The sequence below is a fragment of the Prionailurus viverrinus genome, chromosome B4, assembly GCF_022837055.1.
Source record: "Prionailurus viverrinus isolate Anna chromosome B4, UM_Priviv_1.0, whole genome shotgun sequence".
Classification (NCBI taxonomy): Eukaryota; Metazoa; Chordata; class Mammalia; order Carnivora; family Felidae; genus Prionailurus; species Prionailurus viverrinus.
Genome location: NC_062567.1, coordinates 79,604,240 through 79,619,366, shown reverse-complemented (window position 1 = coordinate 79,619,366; position 15,127 = coordinate 79,604,240). Strand labels below are relative to the sequence as shown.

The 15,127-nt window shown below is 48.3% G+C and overlaps 2 protein-coding genes across 5 annotated transcripts; one reads left to right on the top strand and one right to left on the bottom strand.

The window, feature by feature from the left end:
- Positions 1 to 678: 678 nt before the first annotated feature.
- On the bottom strand, positions 679 to 6,257 carry CDK2 (cyclin dependent kinase 2). 3 transcript variants are annotated; one of them, XM_047867721.1, is made up of 8 exons: positions 5,914 to 6,257; positions 5,126 to 5,308; positions 4,901 to 5,021; positions 4,067 to 4,237; positions 3,486 to 3,587; positions 2,672 to 2,815; positions 2,165 to 2,368; positions 679 to 1,884 (listed from the first exon to the last, which is right to left on the bottom strand). In XM_047867721.1, exons 3-8 carry the CDS (start codon positions 4,943 to 4,945, stop codon positions 1,780 to 1,782), a joined length of 771 nt encoding a protein of 256 aa, XP_047723677.1. In that variant the 5' UTR covers positions 4,946 to 5,021; positions 5,126 to 5,308; positions 5,914 to 6,257; the 3' UTR covers positions 679 to 1,779. The 3 variants fall into 3 exon arrangements, with proteins under 3 accessions (XP_047723677.1, XP_047723674.1, XP_047723676.1); XM_047867718.1 differs by having other exon boundaries at positions 5,126 to 5,203; XM_047867720.1 differs by lacking the exon at positions 2,672 to 2,815 and having other exon boundaries at positions 5,126 to 5,203.
- Positions 6,258 to 6,806: 549 nt separating this feature from the next.
- PMEL (premelanosome protein) lies at positions 6,807 to 15,019 on the top strand. 2 transcript variants are annotated; one of them, XM_047867713.1, is made up of 11 exons: positions 6,807 to 7,102; positions 9,587 to 9,697; positions 9,844 to 9,990; positions 10,958 to 11,092; positions 11,420 to 11,581; positions 11,831 to 12,550; positions 13,300 to 13,416; positions 13,665 to 13,749; positions 13,860 to 14,065; positions 14,168 to 14,255; positions 14,875 to 15,019. In XM_047867713.1, the coding sequence occupies exons 1-11, from the start codon at positions 7,027 to 7,029 to the stop codon at positions 15,017 to 15,019; spliced, it is 1,992 nt and encodes a 663-aa protein (XP_047723669.1). In that variant the 5' UTR covers positions 6,807 to 7,026. The 2 variants fall into 2 exon arrangements, with proteins under 2 accessions (XP_047723669.1, XP_047723670.1); XM_047867714.1 differs by lacking the exon at positions 9,587 to 9,697 and having other exon boundaries at positions 6,808 to 7,102.
- The last annotated feature ends 108 nt before the right edge of the window (positions 15,020 to 15,127 follow it).

Genomic DNA, 15,127 nt, shown 5'->3' with positions numbered 1-15,127 from the left:
AGAGTCCAGGAATTAAAGTATAGCTCACGTCGGTGCGTCCTCCTTTTTGTGGGGCCCCAGAAGACAGGAATTTTGCGGGTGGCTCGCGCCGGCGGTCTGAGATGTTTTTTGGTGGGGTTGAGACAGTGGCAACTCCCAAGAAGTGGTAGCCTGGGGGGACGTTAGCCCCCTTAATGATTTTTCATACAGACAATTTATATATTCTGAACTATATGTAAATGTGATTAAAGTATCTTTAGAAAACTGTGATACGCAACAAAAAGGAAAAACGACGAGCTTACTGGGAAATGCAGTGTCAAGGCGAATTCCCACGGAGCCCACTTCCAACCACATGCTGCTCCTAAGTCCCTCCTAAACCTCTGAAATCCAGGAACTGCCGCCCTGTGTGTACATGTGTGTGGTAGGGGATGATTCAGGTTCGTGGGGAAAATGAAGTAGGCTTCCATTAACCCGGCCGTAAAATGGGGCAGTAATTCCCATTTTGTCCACCCTGGGCACTATCCCAATTGCATAATAGAAGCTAAACTGGGGTGATGGGGTGAGGTGGATAGCCCTGCACAGAGATTAGGAAGAGGGGAGCTCTGAAACCAACTATCACATATACATTCATACTCTCTCTCACACATCATTCTTTGTGTAAATAAATACACCTAAGTAAAGGAGGAAAGAGATGAACTATAAAACTAGGAACTTTTGTTTTTAATGAATCACAAACTAAATTACAAATAATGTTAATAGCATGAACACTCGAAGACAAGAGGTGGGAGAAGGGAGACAAACATCAAAAAAAGAAAAAAAAACTTTTTAAAAAAACATTTGCATTACAAAACCCCAAGGTGCACATGGCAACAAATCCACCCATTCCCACTTAAAAAACACTATAACCTGAAATATAAATATAATTGTTCATCCTTCTTTTAAAGAAAAAAATTTTCCCAATGCCCTCACTCAGTCACAGCCCTAAAAAAGTGTCAGCATTTTCAAAATGATGTCTAAACCCTAACTTCCACTCCTATGGGGGTAGCCTTCAGAGGAAGATGGGACCTGGCATGTGAAGAACCAAGAGTCTTAAAAGGAAGAGAAAAATTCAGACAACTTTTACTTGCCCCATAAGGCCACGGTGAAGTACAATCCCTGTCCTAGAGCCTCCCAGATACCTCTTGCCCATAGTTGGGACAGATAGAGGGACTAGGGGCAATTGTTTCTACTGCAGTCTCATCAAGACTGCAGAGACTGGGAGTCTTGAGTCTCCCAGACTGTTAGGTGAGATGAAACACTAAAATTAGGGTATAAACTGGTTGGATCTATTTTTTAACCTAATTCTTTAAAACAGGCCCCTCCCTCTGTTTTGTTTTGCTTGGTTTTCTAAAGTCCCAACTTAGGTTCTCTGCTATCAGTTGACCTTATAAACGCAGTGGCCGAGCGAGGCTTGGGGTGTCTGTCATCCCGAACACAGGAGATAATAATTTTCAGGGCTTTCAGAGATTGGGATGGCAAGCCCTATGTGGAGGGCAGTCTTTTCTTTTCTTTTTAAATACCAGCCCTCCTCAGCAATGACTAAGAAGAGGGGGAGAGGGTGGTGGAGGGACTTAAGTGCATCTAATACTGAAGCTTCCTTTCATTTTCACCTATTTCTCTTCTCCACCCCTTATATCCTCAGAGTTGGCTGGCTAAGAGGGGGAGGTGTTAAGGCAGCCAGACAAGATCAGAGGGCAAATAGCCCAGGGCCAAGGCAGATCAGGCCCCCACTGGAGGAGAGGGTGAGACTGGGGTAGGACATCAGAGTCGAAGGTGGGGCACTGGCTTGGTCACATCCTGGAAGAAAGGGTGAGCCAGAGCTGCCTTTGCCGAAATCCGCTTGTTGGGGTCGTAGTGCAGCATTTGCTGGAGGGAAAGATGTATGCTGACTTCAGTGATGTGACATTGGACTAAATGGGCAGCAGGTGTTCCGAGAAATCAGGAAAGCAGAATTCCTTTTACCCAAGCAGGGTTCCCAATTCCCTCCTCCCTACATCTGAATGGGTGTGCCAACAGGGAGAGAGAAGCAGGGACTAAGGAAATGCCAAGACCCAGAGTCCAGGGTCTCATCCTTCCTACATCCTGGAAAAAAACCTGCCCTGGGGGAGTAAATGAGAGGAAATGGGTGCCCACCCCCAACTCTCACCGACAGCAAGCTCCGTCCATCTTCATCCAAGGGAGGAACAACTTTGCTAAAATCTTGCCGGGCCCACTTGGGGAAACTCGGCTTATAATCAGGCATAGAAGTAACTCCTGGCCAAACCACTTCATCTGGGGTCCCCAGAGTCCGGAAGATCCGGAAGAGTTGGTCGATTTCGGAATCTCCAGGAAATAGGGCTCTGCGGGTCACCTGAAAATGGGTAAAGAGAAAAGGCCAAGACCCGCACTGATGTCAGTCAAAGCTGCTTCCTGTGCACCGGAGGTTCCCACAGGCAGTGGAAGGTCAGGAGGGCCCCATGACTCCCTCCCCAGGGCCTTTCATGGGGTCAGTCACACAGAGCCTGAGACAATGAAGTCCCTTCATCTGTCTCCTCGCCCCCTCCTTCCTTCCCCCAACCATGCCTTTGCAGATCCCCAAGGCTGGGTGGGGCTGGGAGGGGGTGAATGTCTGGGGTGCCACTGACATGTAGCAAAGGGATCCCAAGCCACTCACGGGGTGTGGGGTAGACACTGCGGTCATCCCCCCTCCTTGTGATGCAGCCACTTCTAGATAGGAGCACAGCGGGCAGAGACTGTGTCTTCCATTTCTTCTGTGTTCCCCACAGCACCTAGCATGGTGCTGGGTACACACTAGGTGCTTAACAAATATTTTTTGATGAATTGAGAGAGGAATATGGGCAATTGTAAGGTAATGTACTGGGGGATAAATGCACATTTTATATATAGGTTAATGGTCTCCAAGCTCCCAGTTACAACCCAGATAAAGGACCATAAAACAAATTGCTGATTTGATTTGAAAACTCAGCCCACTCCACTGTTATATTAAAGAAAATGAGAGCTCCCAGAAAAGTCTGGGCCTCAGGGATCTTTCAAACTGAAAAGCCAGAGGTTGGGGAGGACATGATTTAAGCCTGCAGTTTAAATAAAAGTATGAATAAGGTGAACATAGTTGACTTCACCATAATCCTGGAACCCTACAAGAAGGTCTACAGGCCAAATGAAGGAGGCACTAAATTGGTACTCATTCTCCCAAGTATATGCAGACTAAAAACAGCTGCAGAAATAATTTCGCTCAATTCGGGTATAAGAGATGTGTATTGGATGCTAAGGCTGTTTGAGGATATACTAACATTGTGGTTGACATCAGGGACAACAGTCCTATCCTTTCCCCCTACCCACCTTGGTGCTACCCTAGAGAAGGAACCCTGTGATAATATAGAATGGCCATGAGTCTAGGCCAAGAAACAGTTCTGTTGTTCTTGAATGTGGGGGAGTGAGCTGGGTGGAACTCGGGCTTGCCTCCGTACCATCTCAGCAAAGATGCAGCCCAGGCTCCAGATATCTACAGCTGTGGAGTAGTACTTGCAGCCCAGAAGGATTTCAGGTGCTCGGTACCACAGGGTCACCACCTGGGGACAAGAGCAGGAAGGGGAAGGGCGGTGCGTGGGGCATGGTGATTCCCATATCTCAGCTCTTCAGTGTTACTCTGCTAACTCTCAGCCTGTTAACAAGCAGCCTCTCTCCCTCCATCTTTCCCATCTTTCTGACTTCCCCTAAGTATAGATGACTACATACAACTTCTTAGACCAGAGTTAGTCTCTGGGGACCGTATTTTCTGAACCCAGAATTTACAACCTTCCTGGAAAACTTGAGAAAAGTGCTCATAATTTTAATAGTGTGCCATCCAGCTCTCCTGGCTTGGCATCTATCAAAGCCCAGTTAGCCCCACAACTGGAACTTGGTGCATACTCTAAAACCTCTTGGAGTGCCAGAGATACTTTCCGTGTAGTGAGAGAGAAACTGCTGGCCAGAGATGTTTAAAATTTTGTGAATGTTCTTGTTAACACCTCCCAGGAAGTTCAGAGAAGAAATGCAGAGAGGGTCTCACCTCATGGGTGTAAGTACGAACAGGTACTCCAAAGGCTCTGGCTAGTCCAAAGTCTGCTAGCTTGATGGCCCCCTCTGCGTTGATAAGCAGATTCTGAGGTTTGAGGTCTCGGTGCAGAACCCGATGAGAATGGCAGAAGGCTAGGCCCTGGAGCAGCTGGAACAGATAGCTCTGACAAAGGAGAGAGAGAAAACTTTCTCTACCACAGTGAGCTACTAGATCTGCTCTGTGCCTGCAAAGCTCTACCAAAGCCTTTTACTATATTAGATTATAATTACATGTTTATAAACTGTATCTCCCATTGGACTATCAGTCTAGTGAAGATAAGGACCAGGTCTTCTTCTTCAGTTTTGCATCTCTTTTCCATATCCTGTACCTAATACATTGAAGGTGTTCAATAAATGTGCATTGAATAAACGTTTGTTGAGAGATTGAAAATAACTCGGGGAGTAAAGAACCCAGCCCTAAAACAGACAACAGAAACTCACTGGCTATTTCTCCTACCAAACAGGTGGAAGGGCTTCTTGGAGGAACCTACCAAGTGCCCTCAAGTCCCATTTATCTGAGTTTCATCTGACCTTCCACCTGAGCTATGAAGTTGACTCACTAGAGTTTCAACTTCTTTGATTCTCCTACCCAGCCCTAGGGTTAATAAACATAATGAGCAGTGGGAGAGCCACAAAAGAAAGGGGTGTGTGTGTTGTGTCTGTGTGTGCAGGGGGATGAGGGCTGGGAAGGAAGCCAAGATCACAAATCATCACTCAGTCTGCACAGCGTGCCTTCAGTCCCCCCAAAACATGCCCATGCTGGGGAGGAGTTAATGAGAAGGATTACCTTGATGAGGGGAAGAGGAATGCCAGTCAAAGCAGAGGCATCCATGAATTTCTTCAGATCCTGGTGCAGAAACTCAAAAACTAGGTAGAGTTTGTTTTCTGTGTGGATGACATCCAGCAGCCTAGGGAAGGGAGGTCCAGGAATGGAGGTGAGGAAGAATAATACCCAGGCTACACAGACAAGAACACCTCCTTTACTGTCAGAACACCTCCCAGATATACTTACTTGACAATGTTAGGGTGGTTAAGCTCCTTAAGCAGAGAAATCTCTCGTATAGCAGTACTGGGTACACCCTCTGTCTCACTTGGAGAGGTGGAGAAAGCAGAGATAGGAATGTGGTTACAAACACTCCTTTTCCCCCAGCTCAGTCATTCTTTTCTTCCCAATGAGACACCACCCCAGCATCCCCTAGGGAAGTGAGAGAAGAGAAAGGGTGCTGTAGGGGTTAATTCGCCTTTGGACAGGGGATATATTAAGGTCATTATTCTTCTTTTCCCAGCGGTAGGTAAGTAAAGCCTCCTGGTGGAGGTAAAGAAGAGAGAAGGAAACAGGGAAAAAAATAGGAGTAGCAGCACCCAGCCTCCCTAGAAGGGCCAGTGAGGTTCAACTGCCATTCTTTTGAAAGAGGTAGAGAATTCTAAGATGAGGGTGGGGTTGGGGCAGTCAGGAGGACTCTTCATTCAGAAAGGTGCTCTTCACTGGTTCCCACAAAACCCAACTCCACGGGGAGTCCTGGACCCCATCTCAGAGGCCTCCTTCCTCTTTCTGAGTCTTTCTGATTGCACATTTGGGGGCATCCCTCGACTTTGGGAAGGAAGTTTCCCATATATTCTAAGTGCCCTACACTCTCCACCGGGAAACCCATCGCTGTCCTCCAACCCACCTCTCCACTTAAAAAGAAGTCCCTCCCTGCCACCTTCCGGTCCTTGGACTGCTACCCGCCTGTTGGGGTGGGGGCAGGGGGCACTCAAGGAGCTCCCGAGTTAGGAGTCCCGGGTACAGAGGCCACTCACGTGTCCAGGCGGATTTTTTTAAGCGCCACCACTTCTCCCGTCACCTTGTTTTTGGCTTTGTACACAACTCCGTACGTGCCTTCTCCGATCTTTTCCACTTTTTGGAAGTTCTCCATGAAGCGCTAGCGAGTCGGGTCAGCCCGGCCCTGGAGCGGGGGCCTGGGAAACCTGCAAAAGGCGGGCCCCGACTCTCGGGGGGTGGAGGAGGGGAAAACCGGGCCCAGCTCCGCGGCCCCAGGTCGGGATGGAACGCAGTGTATTTCTCGCTCTTGTCAATTTGTCCAACTTGAAACAATGTTGCCGCCTCCCCTCCAGTTCCCTACCGCCACCAGAGGCCCCGCCCCTCCTTCCCGCGTTTCCCTAGCTCCGCCCCCGGCCCTTCCTATTGGTTAACGTCAGAGCGGCGGGGGGCGAGCCCAGCGCGCCTAGTTGCAGCAAATGACCCCACCTCACGCAAGTTTATTAACGAAGATACTTAAGTTTCTGCCTCTGTGGGGAAGCAAAATGTCTTTTTCCAAGTACCTGATTTGGACTCGCGTTTCCTACCTGTGTCCTGAATCTGTAGGGATTTCCTGATCTTTAATTCGCCGTTTCACCACCTGTAGGGAAAATGTGTCTCTCCCTAAGATTAAATTCCACCTGGCCCAGGGAGCCTCCTTTGAAAAGCAGGAAATTGGGAATCTCATTGTACGGGTTTTCTGGGCCCCGGAGATGCAGTTGCCTCCGCCCTCTGTCTATTCTATACTCTCTTTTGGGATGCAGGGTCTTTGTTTTTTTTGAAAGATTTCCTGATTTGATTAAAAAAACAAAAACAGATTGATTCACTCTCCTATGGTGAATCGTATGTGGTAGGTGCATGTTATGCACCTGCCCTTCAGTCAATTCTTTCCCAGTCAAGAAGAGAGCGACCCAGTGAAACTAGAAACTGTGGTTGAGTAGCGGGATGTTCAGGGACCAGGATCCCTTGTCAGTTCTGCCTTTCTCCGTCCTCCTGCCCCTCCCAAGACTCCTCTGGATGGAGAGGAGGAAGGGCTATGCAAATGAGCACCCCTCTCCTATATAGGGGCTTGCCCCAGCCCCCCAGCGCCTTTGGTTGCTGGAAGAAAGAACAGGATGCATCTGGTGCTGAGAAAATTCCTTCTCCATGTGGTTATGATGAGTGCTCTTCTGGCTGTGGGGGTTACAGAAGGTGAGTGTGGGGAGTATTGCCATGAACAAGTGTGAATTTGGGGTTGCACACCTGCTCTGGTTTTTCCCCTCTTTATGGGAGATACCAGCAATATCTCAGGCTTCTCCCACCCATTTGAGTTAGTGAGGACATGGGCATCTGAGCTCCCTCCCTATGTGGAGATCTGGGACTGAGCCTGAGAATCTGCTTGTAAGGGCACAAGGATAGTGGGTCTTTGTAGCCCTAATCCTGAGGCCCCTAGGGCAGTGAGTCCAAGTAGGGGCTTCCAAAGTGAAACGAGTGGGAGACTCTTTTAGGCAATGACTTAGGTACCTGGGATAGGGTATTTGAAGTGAGAAGTGAGAGAATGTGGTATTGGATTGAAAAAGTAAGGAGGTACCACCTCCCCTCTTTGAGATGGGGATGGGTGAACATAGCTCAGGCTTTTGTTCTGGGGCTGGAAGAGACAGGCAGAGGGGTCTCAGCTGAGCATCACATGAAAGGGCTCTGGGGGATTGGGGCCTCGTGACAGGAGCAAGGGGTGGGGGTGTGGGTGGTGAGAGGGTCTGGAATGTCCCGTGCTGCTCTGAGGAGGGAGGGTTGGGAATGAAGAAAGAATGGGGCATCTTATGATTCTCTTGCTCTAGTGGTAGGATGCTCTATGAAATGATTCCAGATCTCCCCTCCCCAAGCAGACTCAGCTAGGTATCCAGTACACATTAGAAATGGAGCAAAGATAGTTTCTCCTGTGCTAAAATATAGATATCATGTCCCAGTCTCCCCTTTCTTTCTCTAGATCCCTGGTCTCACAGACTTCTAGGAGCTTCTCCTTCATCTGACTTCCCTCATTGTAGTTTCAAGTCTCTTTCTTTTACTATGCTCCTAACTGTATTTTGGAAACATTCTGTTCGTACTTGTCCACCTGACCCTCTTAAAAAGATTGTGCTTACTTTTTAGATATTGATTTTTTTAAATCATAAGACATGTTAGATATTCATGAAATTTTATATGAATTGGGTTTGATAATTGTGTCCAGTGTGAAATGACATTGTGCTGATTCAAGAAAATGTTCATATTTTTTACAGATATATACTGAAATTGTAGGGTTAAAATAACAAGATGTCTGGGATTTACTTCTAAATACTTTAGCCAACAAATAAATAAACAACAATAACAAAAGATAGAAAAAGGATAGTTTTTGTATCTGGGTGAGGTATATGTAGATCCCTCATACCCCTTTTTCTCAGACCTTTCTCTTGGTCAGTTATAATAATTTTGTCTGCTTGGTCCTCACTCCCAACCTCTGCCTGCCTCTGATCCATCCTCTACATTGCTTGCTATAATGATCCTTCTAAAATACAGATCTGATCATATTAAAAAAGCTTCTGAAGGGTGAATTTTTTGGCATGGAAATTATATGTCAATGACACAAAATCTTCTGCCATGGCCTTGTCTACAGAATAAAAGCCAAACTCCTTTGCTTGGCATTCAGGGCCTCCACTTGTTTTCTTGGCCTCATCTCTTACAGTGTTCATCAACCACACTGGTAGTCCCTGTCATGCCTCATGCTAACATGCCTCCATGCATCTGCTCATGCTGGTCCTTCTGCTCAGAGTGTTCTATCCCACAGGCCAACTCGTCAAGCCGATGGTCTTTCCCAATTCACCAGAGTGGAACTAATCTTTTTCATCTGTCATTTTGTTGTACTTTGTGAATGTCTACAACATAGACATGTACTTTGTGAATGTCTACAACATTCACAATATGGGGGCATATTGAACAGTGCCTTCAATTATTATAATTTATGGATGTATCTATTTCCAATACTTTACCTTGAATCCCTTCAGGGTCATGTCTTGTTTGTTTTTGGTTTTGTTCTTGTTTTTTTTTTTTTTTTAAATTTTTTTTTTCAACGTTTATTTATTTTGGGGACAGAGAGAGACAGAGCATGAACGGGGAAGGGGCAGAGAGAGAGGGAGACACAGAATCGGAAGCAGGCTCCAGGCTCCGAGCCATCAGCCCAGAGCCCAACGCGGGGCTCGAACTCACGGACCGCGAGATGGTGACCTGGCTGAAGTCGGACGCCTAACCGACTGCGCCACCCAGGCGCCCCTGTTCTTGTTTTTTAATGTTTATTTGTTTTTGAGAGAGTGAGAGATAGAACATGAGCAGGGGAGGGGCAGAGAGAGAGGGAGACAGAATCTGAAGCGGGCTCCAGGCTCTGAACTGTCAGCACAGATCCCCACACAGGGCTTGAACTCACAAACCATGAGATCATGACCCAAGCCAAAGTCGGATGCTTAACCGACTGAGCCACCCAGGTGCCCGTGTCTTATTCCTTCCTTAAGTCCTTTGTACCTATTACAGTGCCTGGTACGTTGTGGGTGCTCAGTAAATTAAGATGCACTTTGAATGTGAGAGTGAGTAGGGTGACATGGGACAGTGCTATTCCCTGACACGGGACTGAGGCGTGATCCTAGGACCTTCACTGTACCTTCTTTTTAGGACCCAGAGACCAGGACTGGCTGGGTGTCTCAAGGCCGCTCACAACAAAACCCTGGAACAGGCAGCTGTATCCAGAGTGGACAGAAATCCAGGGGCCTGATTGCTGGAGAGGTGGGAACTTAGCAATTTCCAGGGAGGGCAGGGTGTGGGTAGAGGAGCAAGAACTGGGTTGAATGGAGCTTGGGAAGATAGGAAGAGGAAAGGTATAAGGGGAGAAAAAAACAAGGAGTCTCAGCTAATGCAGCTGTCCTTCCCAGGTGGCCAGGTGTCCTTGAAGGTCAGTAATGATGGCCCTACACTGGTCGGAGCAAATGCCTCCTTCTCTATCGCCCTGCACTTCCCTGAAAGCCAAAAGGTGCTGCCAGATGGGCAGGTCATCTGGGCCAACAACACCATCATCAATGGTGAGTACCTCTCCGCTCTAGGACCTTACTCTAAGGGCTCAGATTCCCTGGTGTCCCCAGTGAGCTCACAAAGTATTCTCTTCCTTTCTACTTTTCTTAAAAAAATAAATTATATACATATTCTATAATATTCATTGTAGAAAAAAAATTTAAACACAGATAAAGAAAAAAAATACATAGCATGCAAAATTGTGGGCAGAAGACCTAGGGGACCTAGAATTTAGACAGACATGGATTTAAATTTGTAAATAATATGTGACCCTGGGCAAGTTACTTAATTGTTTTGTACTTCCATTCCCTTATCTGTAGAATGCGGATGATACCTACTTGAACAGTTGTTGTAAGGATTAAAATGTGATTGTATATAAAGAATTTAGCATAATGCCTGCCCTAGGCTAAGGCAAGGTTCAAAAAATGTTAGCTGGTGGCTCTTATTTTTGTTTTTTTGTTTTTTTTTTTTTTTGTTTTTTTTTTTAAATTTTTTTTCAACGTTTATTTATTTTTGGGACAGAGAGAGACAGAGCATGAACGGGGGAGGGGCAGAGAGAGAGGGAGACACAGAATCGGAAACAGGCTCCAGGCTCTGAGCCATCAGCCCAGAGCCCGACGCGGGGCTCGAACTCCCGGACCGCGAGATCGTGACCTGGCTGAAGTCGGAGGCTTAACCGACTGCGCCACCCAGGCGCCCCTCTTATTTTTGTTTTTATCCTACTAGCTAGAGCAATCCACTCTAAATATTTTGATATATGGCCTTCTAATTTCTTTCCTATGTCTGTCGTTAAGTACATATGAATCTTTAATTCCAGTTTCCATCCTTCCCGCTGCCACCCTAAAGGGTTATACCAAGGGGAATGTACTTTGTAGCTAAGGAGTATTCCCACAGCCCCTCTCTGGGAGCCATGTGAGGAGTTTTGGTGTACAGAAGGGAATGCCAGGGTTTGAGGGTGACTCTGTATTGATCTTTCAGGGAGCCAGGTGTGGGGAGGAGAGCCAGTGTATCCCCAGGTACCTGATGATACCTGCATCTTCCCTGATGGGAGGGCCTGCCCATCTGGCCCTGGGTCTCAGACACGAAGCTTTGTTTATGTCTGGAAGACCTGGGGTGAGTCATCCACACTTCGATTCACCTATTCTTACCTGATCCCCTTTTTGTTTTGCTGTGAATTTCCCTAACCTTTATTGACCCCTTGGTTCTTTCCTCTTCCATAGCACATAGCCTGCTCCAACTCTCTCTACTATATTGTTTCTGGGGGCCCTTCCCGAATTGTTGTGCCATCCCATGGAACCCCTCATTAGGACTCCTTTCCTGACCCCTACTCAATACATCTCTCTCGACCTTCCTTCTGTACTGCCCTGTCTCTAATCCTTCCCCTCAGTTCCCTTGGATCAGTACCTCCCTGACCCTTGCTTTTCTTTTCAAAAACCTCAGGCCAGTACTGGCAAGTTCTGGGGGGCCCAGTGTCAGGACTGAGCATTGTGACAGGCAAGGCAATGCTGGGCACACATACCATGGAAGTGACTGTCTACCACCGCCGGGAGTCCCAGAGCTACGTGCCCCTTGCTCACTCCTGCTCAGCCTTCACCATTACTGGTAAGGATTTAGGAATGAGCAAAGGAATAAGTCACAGAACAGTAAAAGATGGGGAGGGTTGGCCTGACCAGTAAGGGGAGAGGGGAAAGGGGAAATGGTATGTAACCTTAAAGGGGCAGAGCCAGGAAGACCTGGACAGAAGAAGGTGGGGCTTAGAGTCAGTGAAGGGCCAGTCAGCTTGAGTTTAGTTGGTGTGTAACGTTCCCTCAGCCCAGGTCTGGTTCTCACCTTTTCTGGCTCCTATCTCAGACCAGGTACCCTTCTCTGTGAGCGTGTCTCAGCTGCAGGCCTTGGATGGAGGGAACAAGCACTTCCTGAGAAATCATCCTCTGACCTTTGCCCTCCGGCTTCATGACCCCAGTGGCTATTTGTCTGGGGCCGACCTCTCCTACACCTGGGACTTCGGAGATGATACTGGGACCCTGATCTCTCGGGCACTTGTGGTCACTCACACTTACTTAGAGTCTGGCCCAGTCACTGCCCAAGTGGTGTTACAGGCTGCGATTCCTCTCACTTCCTGTGGCTCCTCCCCAGTTCCAGTCACCACAGATGGGCATGGGCCAACAGCAGAGGCCCTTGGCACCACAGCTGGGCAAGTGCCTACTGCAGAAGTCATAGGTACTACATCTGGTCAGGTGCCAACTGCAGAACCTTCTGGAACCACAGCTGTGAAGATGCCAACCACGGAGGTCACAGGCACTACACCTGTACAGGTGCCAACTACAGAGGACATAGGTACTACAACTGAGCAGGTGCCGACCTCGGAGGTCATAGATACCACACCCGTAGAGATGCCCACTGCAGAGGCCATACGTACAACACCTGAAGTGTCAATCACAGAGCCCTCTGGAACCATAGTTGTACAGGTAACAACTAGAGAGCTGGTGGAGCCCACAGCTGGAGAGGTACCCACCCGTGAGCCTGAGGGTCCAGATGCCCGCCCATTCGTGCCTACAGAAGGTATTACAGGTAAGAGGGTCAGTGTGAACAAGGTTCATTGAGGTGGGTTCTTTGTCACTACTCTAAAGAGCTACTCTACTTACCCAGGCCCCAGATGTTACCCAATCCTTTGCTTAGCAATGGAGTTTCATCAGAGCTCTCACTGTTATTAAGCCCTCAAGTCCCTCTTAAGAACATGGAATCCATCTGGAGTTAAGAAAACCAGGGTCTGCCCCTCGGCCACTGGGAGAGAGCTTGTTGCTTCTCTGTGTCTCAGGAGAGCTGTTCCCTGAGGCTTCTGCCAGGGAACAGACTGTGGTCATTTACATAGTAATTTGTACCTCTTTCTGTGCAAGTATAAATGCATAGGATTCCGTCTTAGATTCTGGCACCACTTACCACCCCTGGATTCCTTTCCCAAAGCAGGTCAACCTGAAATTGTGGTAGGAACACTGAAAAGGTAGGAATGACCTGGTGGCACGTGGAAGAGTTAATTTTTGTCGAGTGTCTAGATCAGGACCCAGCACAGTGTGGAGTATGATAAGCATTTGGGGTTTCTTAAAACTCCAGTGCTACTCCTAATTGTGTGGCTCTGGGGTGCTCGTTCCTCCTCTGGGGCTTCAGTTTCCTTATCTGTAAAATGAGATTTTCCAGGCCTTGCCTGATGCCAAGCCCGGGTGCAATAGCTCTGGCTGTACCTGGAAAAACGCTTGCGTGGCCTCTACTTCCAGGTGAGTCATTTGTCTCTTGACTTTGCCTCTTCAATCCTTTCCTGCCAGGCTCCCAGAGCCCCCTGCCGGATGGTGCAGCTACCTTAATCCTGGTGAAGCGACAAACCCCCCTGGATTGTGTGCTGTATCGATATGGCTCCTTTTCTCTCACCCTGGACATTGTCCGTGAGTCTTGACTACTTTGGGGGCTGGTGGAGGGAGGTGTGTACCGCCTAAGACTGACCAGTGGAAGCATACCTTGGAAGGAGTTACTCACCTGGACAAGAATATCCAGATCCCAGGGTTTTTATTTTGAAGGCATGAGGATGGGATTGGGGAAGTAGCCCTAGGGCTTTCCTGTCTGTGGGCCTTTGGGGAGGCCTGGTAGAGGAATCCCACATTGTACCCAGACTTAAAATCTTGCAACTTTGCAGAGGGTATTGAGAGTGCTGAGATCCTGCAGGCTGTGCCATCCAGCGAAGGAGACGCATTTGAGCTGACCGTGTCTTGCCAAGGCGGGTGAGTGTCCCACTGGTTATCCTGAGAACTCTTGGGTTGACTGTTGCCCCGCTCTCTGGTGTCTAATGTTCCCTCCCAGTTGCCCTGACCTAAGCTGACACCTTTCGCAGGCTGCCCAAGGAAGCCTGTATGGACATCTCATCTCCAGGGTGCCAACCCCCTGCCCAGCGGCTATGTCAGCCTGTGCCACCCAGCCCAGCCTGCCAGCTAGTTTTGCACCAAGCACTGAAGGGTGGCTCAGGGACCTACTGCCTCAATGTGTCTTTGGCTGATGCTAACAGCCTGGCGATGGTCAGCACCCAGCTTGTAATGCCCGGTATGTACTTGGACAAGAAGTAGGGAGAAGGGGGGAACAGCAAGAGGCTATCTGGTAGGGAGCAGACACTGACGGAAACTGTCCCTGGGATTCTGTTCATAGGTCGAGAAGCAGGCCTTGGACAGGCTCCCCTGTTCGTGGGCATCTTGCTGGTGTTGATGGCTATGGTGCTTGTATCTCTGATATATAGGTGAGGGCCCCACCATCTAGCTCACACCTCCTTATCCCTTATTACCACCACTCATTCTTCCTCAAGAGGAGAGGGAACCACCACTTTTATTGAAGAAGCCTGGTATCCAGGAAAGAGCCCAAACTTGGAAGTTAAACAGACCCAGGCTGCAGTCTTGCTGGTGGGACCTTGGGAAAGTAGCTTAATGTCTCTGAGCCTCTGAAAAATAGGAAAACTAATACCTGCCCTATGGGGCTGTTGTCAGGATTAGAGACAATGGTGGTAAAGCACCCAGTTCTGAAGCGAGAGTGCAATAAATGATGATACTGATGACTGTTGTTATTAGTAATATCAAGAGTGGAGGAAACTGGGTGAACTGAGTCCTCTACCTGTAAGAAGGGCAGATCCCCAGGCCTGGAGTGCCAAGGTCCTCAAAGCACTGAAGCTTGTAGTGTGAGAGAGGAATGGACAGAGGTTACCATAAAAACAAGATAGGATGAACCCTATTGGTGAGAAGGGGAGGGGCCTTGGGTCAAGGCCCAGTAAACTTGGGATATGGGTGTGTCCTCTTTTTTGGAGAAGCACAGGTAGGTTTCCCTTGTCCATTGCTAATCAGTTTCTTCTTTTTCTCCCAAATCAGGCGAAGACTTCTGAAGCAGGGCTCAGCCCTCCCCCTTCCCCAGCTGCCACGTGGTAGCACCCACTGGCTGCGGCTGCCCAGGGTCTTCCGCTCTTGCCCCATTGGTGAGAACAGGCCCCTCCTCAGTGGGCAGCAGCAGGTCTGAGTACTCTTATGTGATGCTGTGATTTGCCGAGGGTGGACAGCAATGCCTATCTTTTCTCAGTCCTCCCTTGGAAACTACCATTAACTGAAATAAATACTCAGAACCTGG

Bases quoted from the DNA above. Each gene is read 5' to 3' on its own strand.
- CDK2 (XM_047867718.1), bottom strand. From the start codon at position 6,029: ATGGAGAACTTCCAAAAAGTGGAAAAGATCGGAGAAGGCACGTACGGA. The intron at 2,369-2,671 runs GTGAGTGGCTTG...ACCCATTTTCAG, and splicing joins CAGTGTCTACCCCACACCCC to GTGACCCGCAGAGCCCTATT. The intron at 1,885-2,164 runs GTGAGAGTTGGG...CTTTCCCTCCAG, and splicing joins ATGGACGGAGCTTGCTGTCG to CAAATGCTGCACTACGACCC.
- PMEL (XM_047867713.1), top strand. From the start codon at position 7,027: ATGCATCTGGTGCTGAGAAAATTCCTTCTCCATGTGGTTATGATGAGT. The intron at 9,991-10,957 runs GTGAGTACCTCT...TTGATCTTTCAG, and splicing joins CAACAACACCATCATCAATG to GGAGCCAGGTGTGGGGAGGA. The intron at 14,256-14,874 runs GTGAGGGCCCCA...CTCCCAAATCAG, and splicing joins CTTGTATCTCTGATATATAG to GCGAAGACTTCTGAAGCAGG.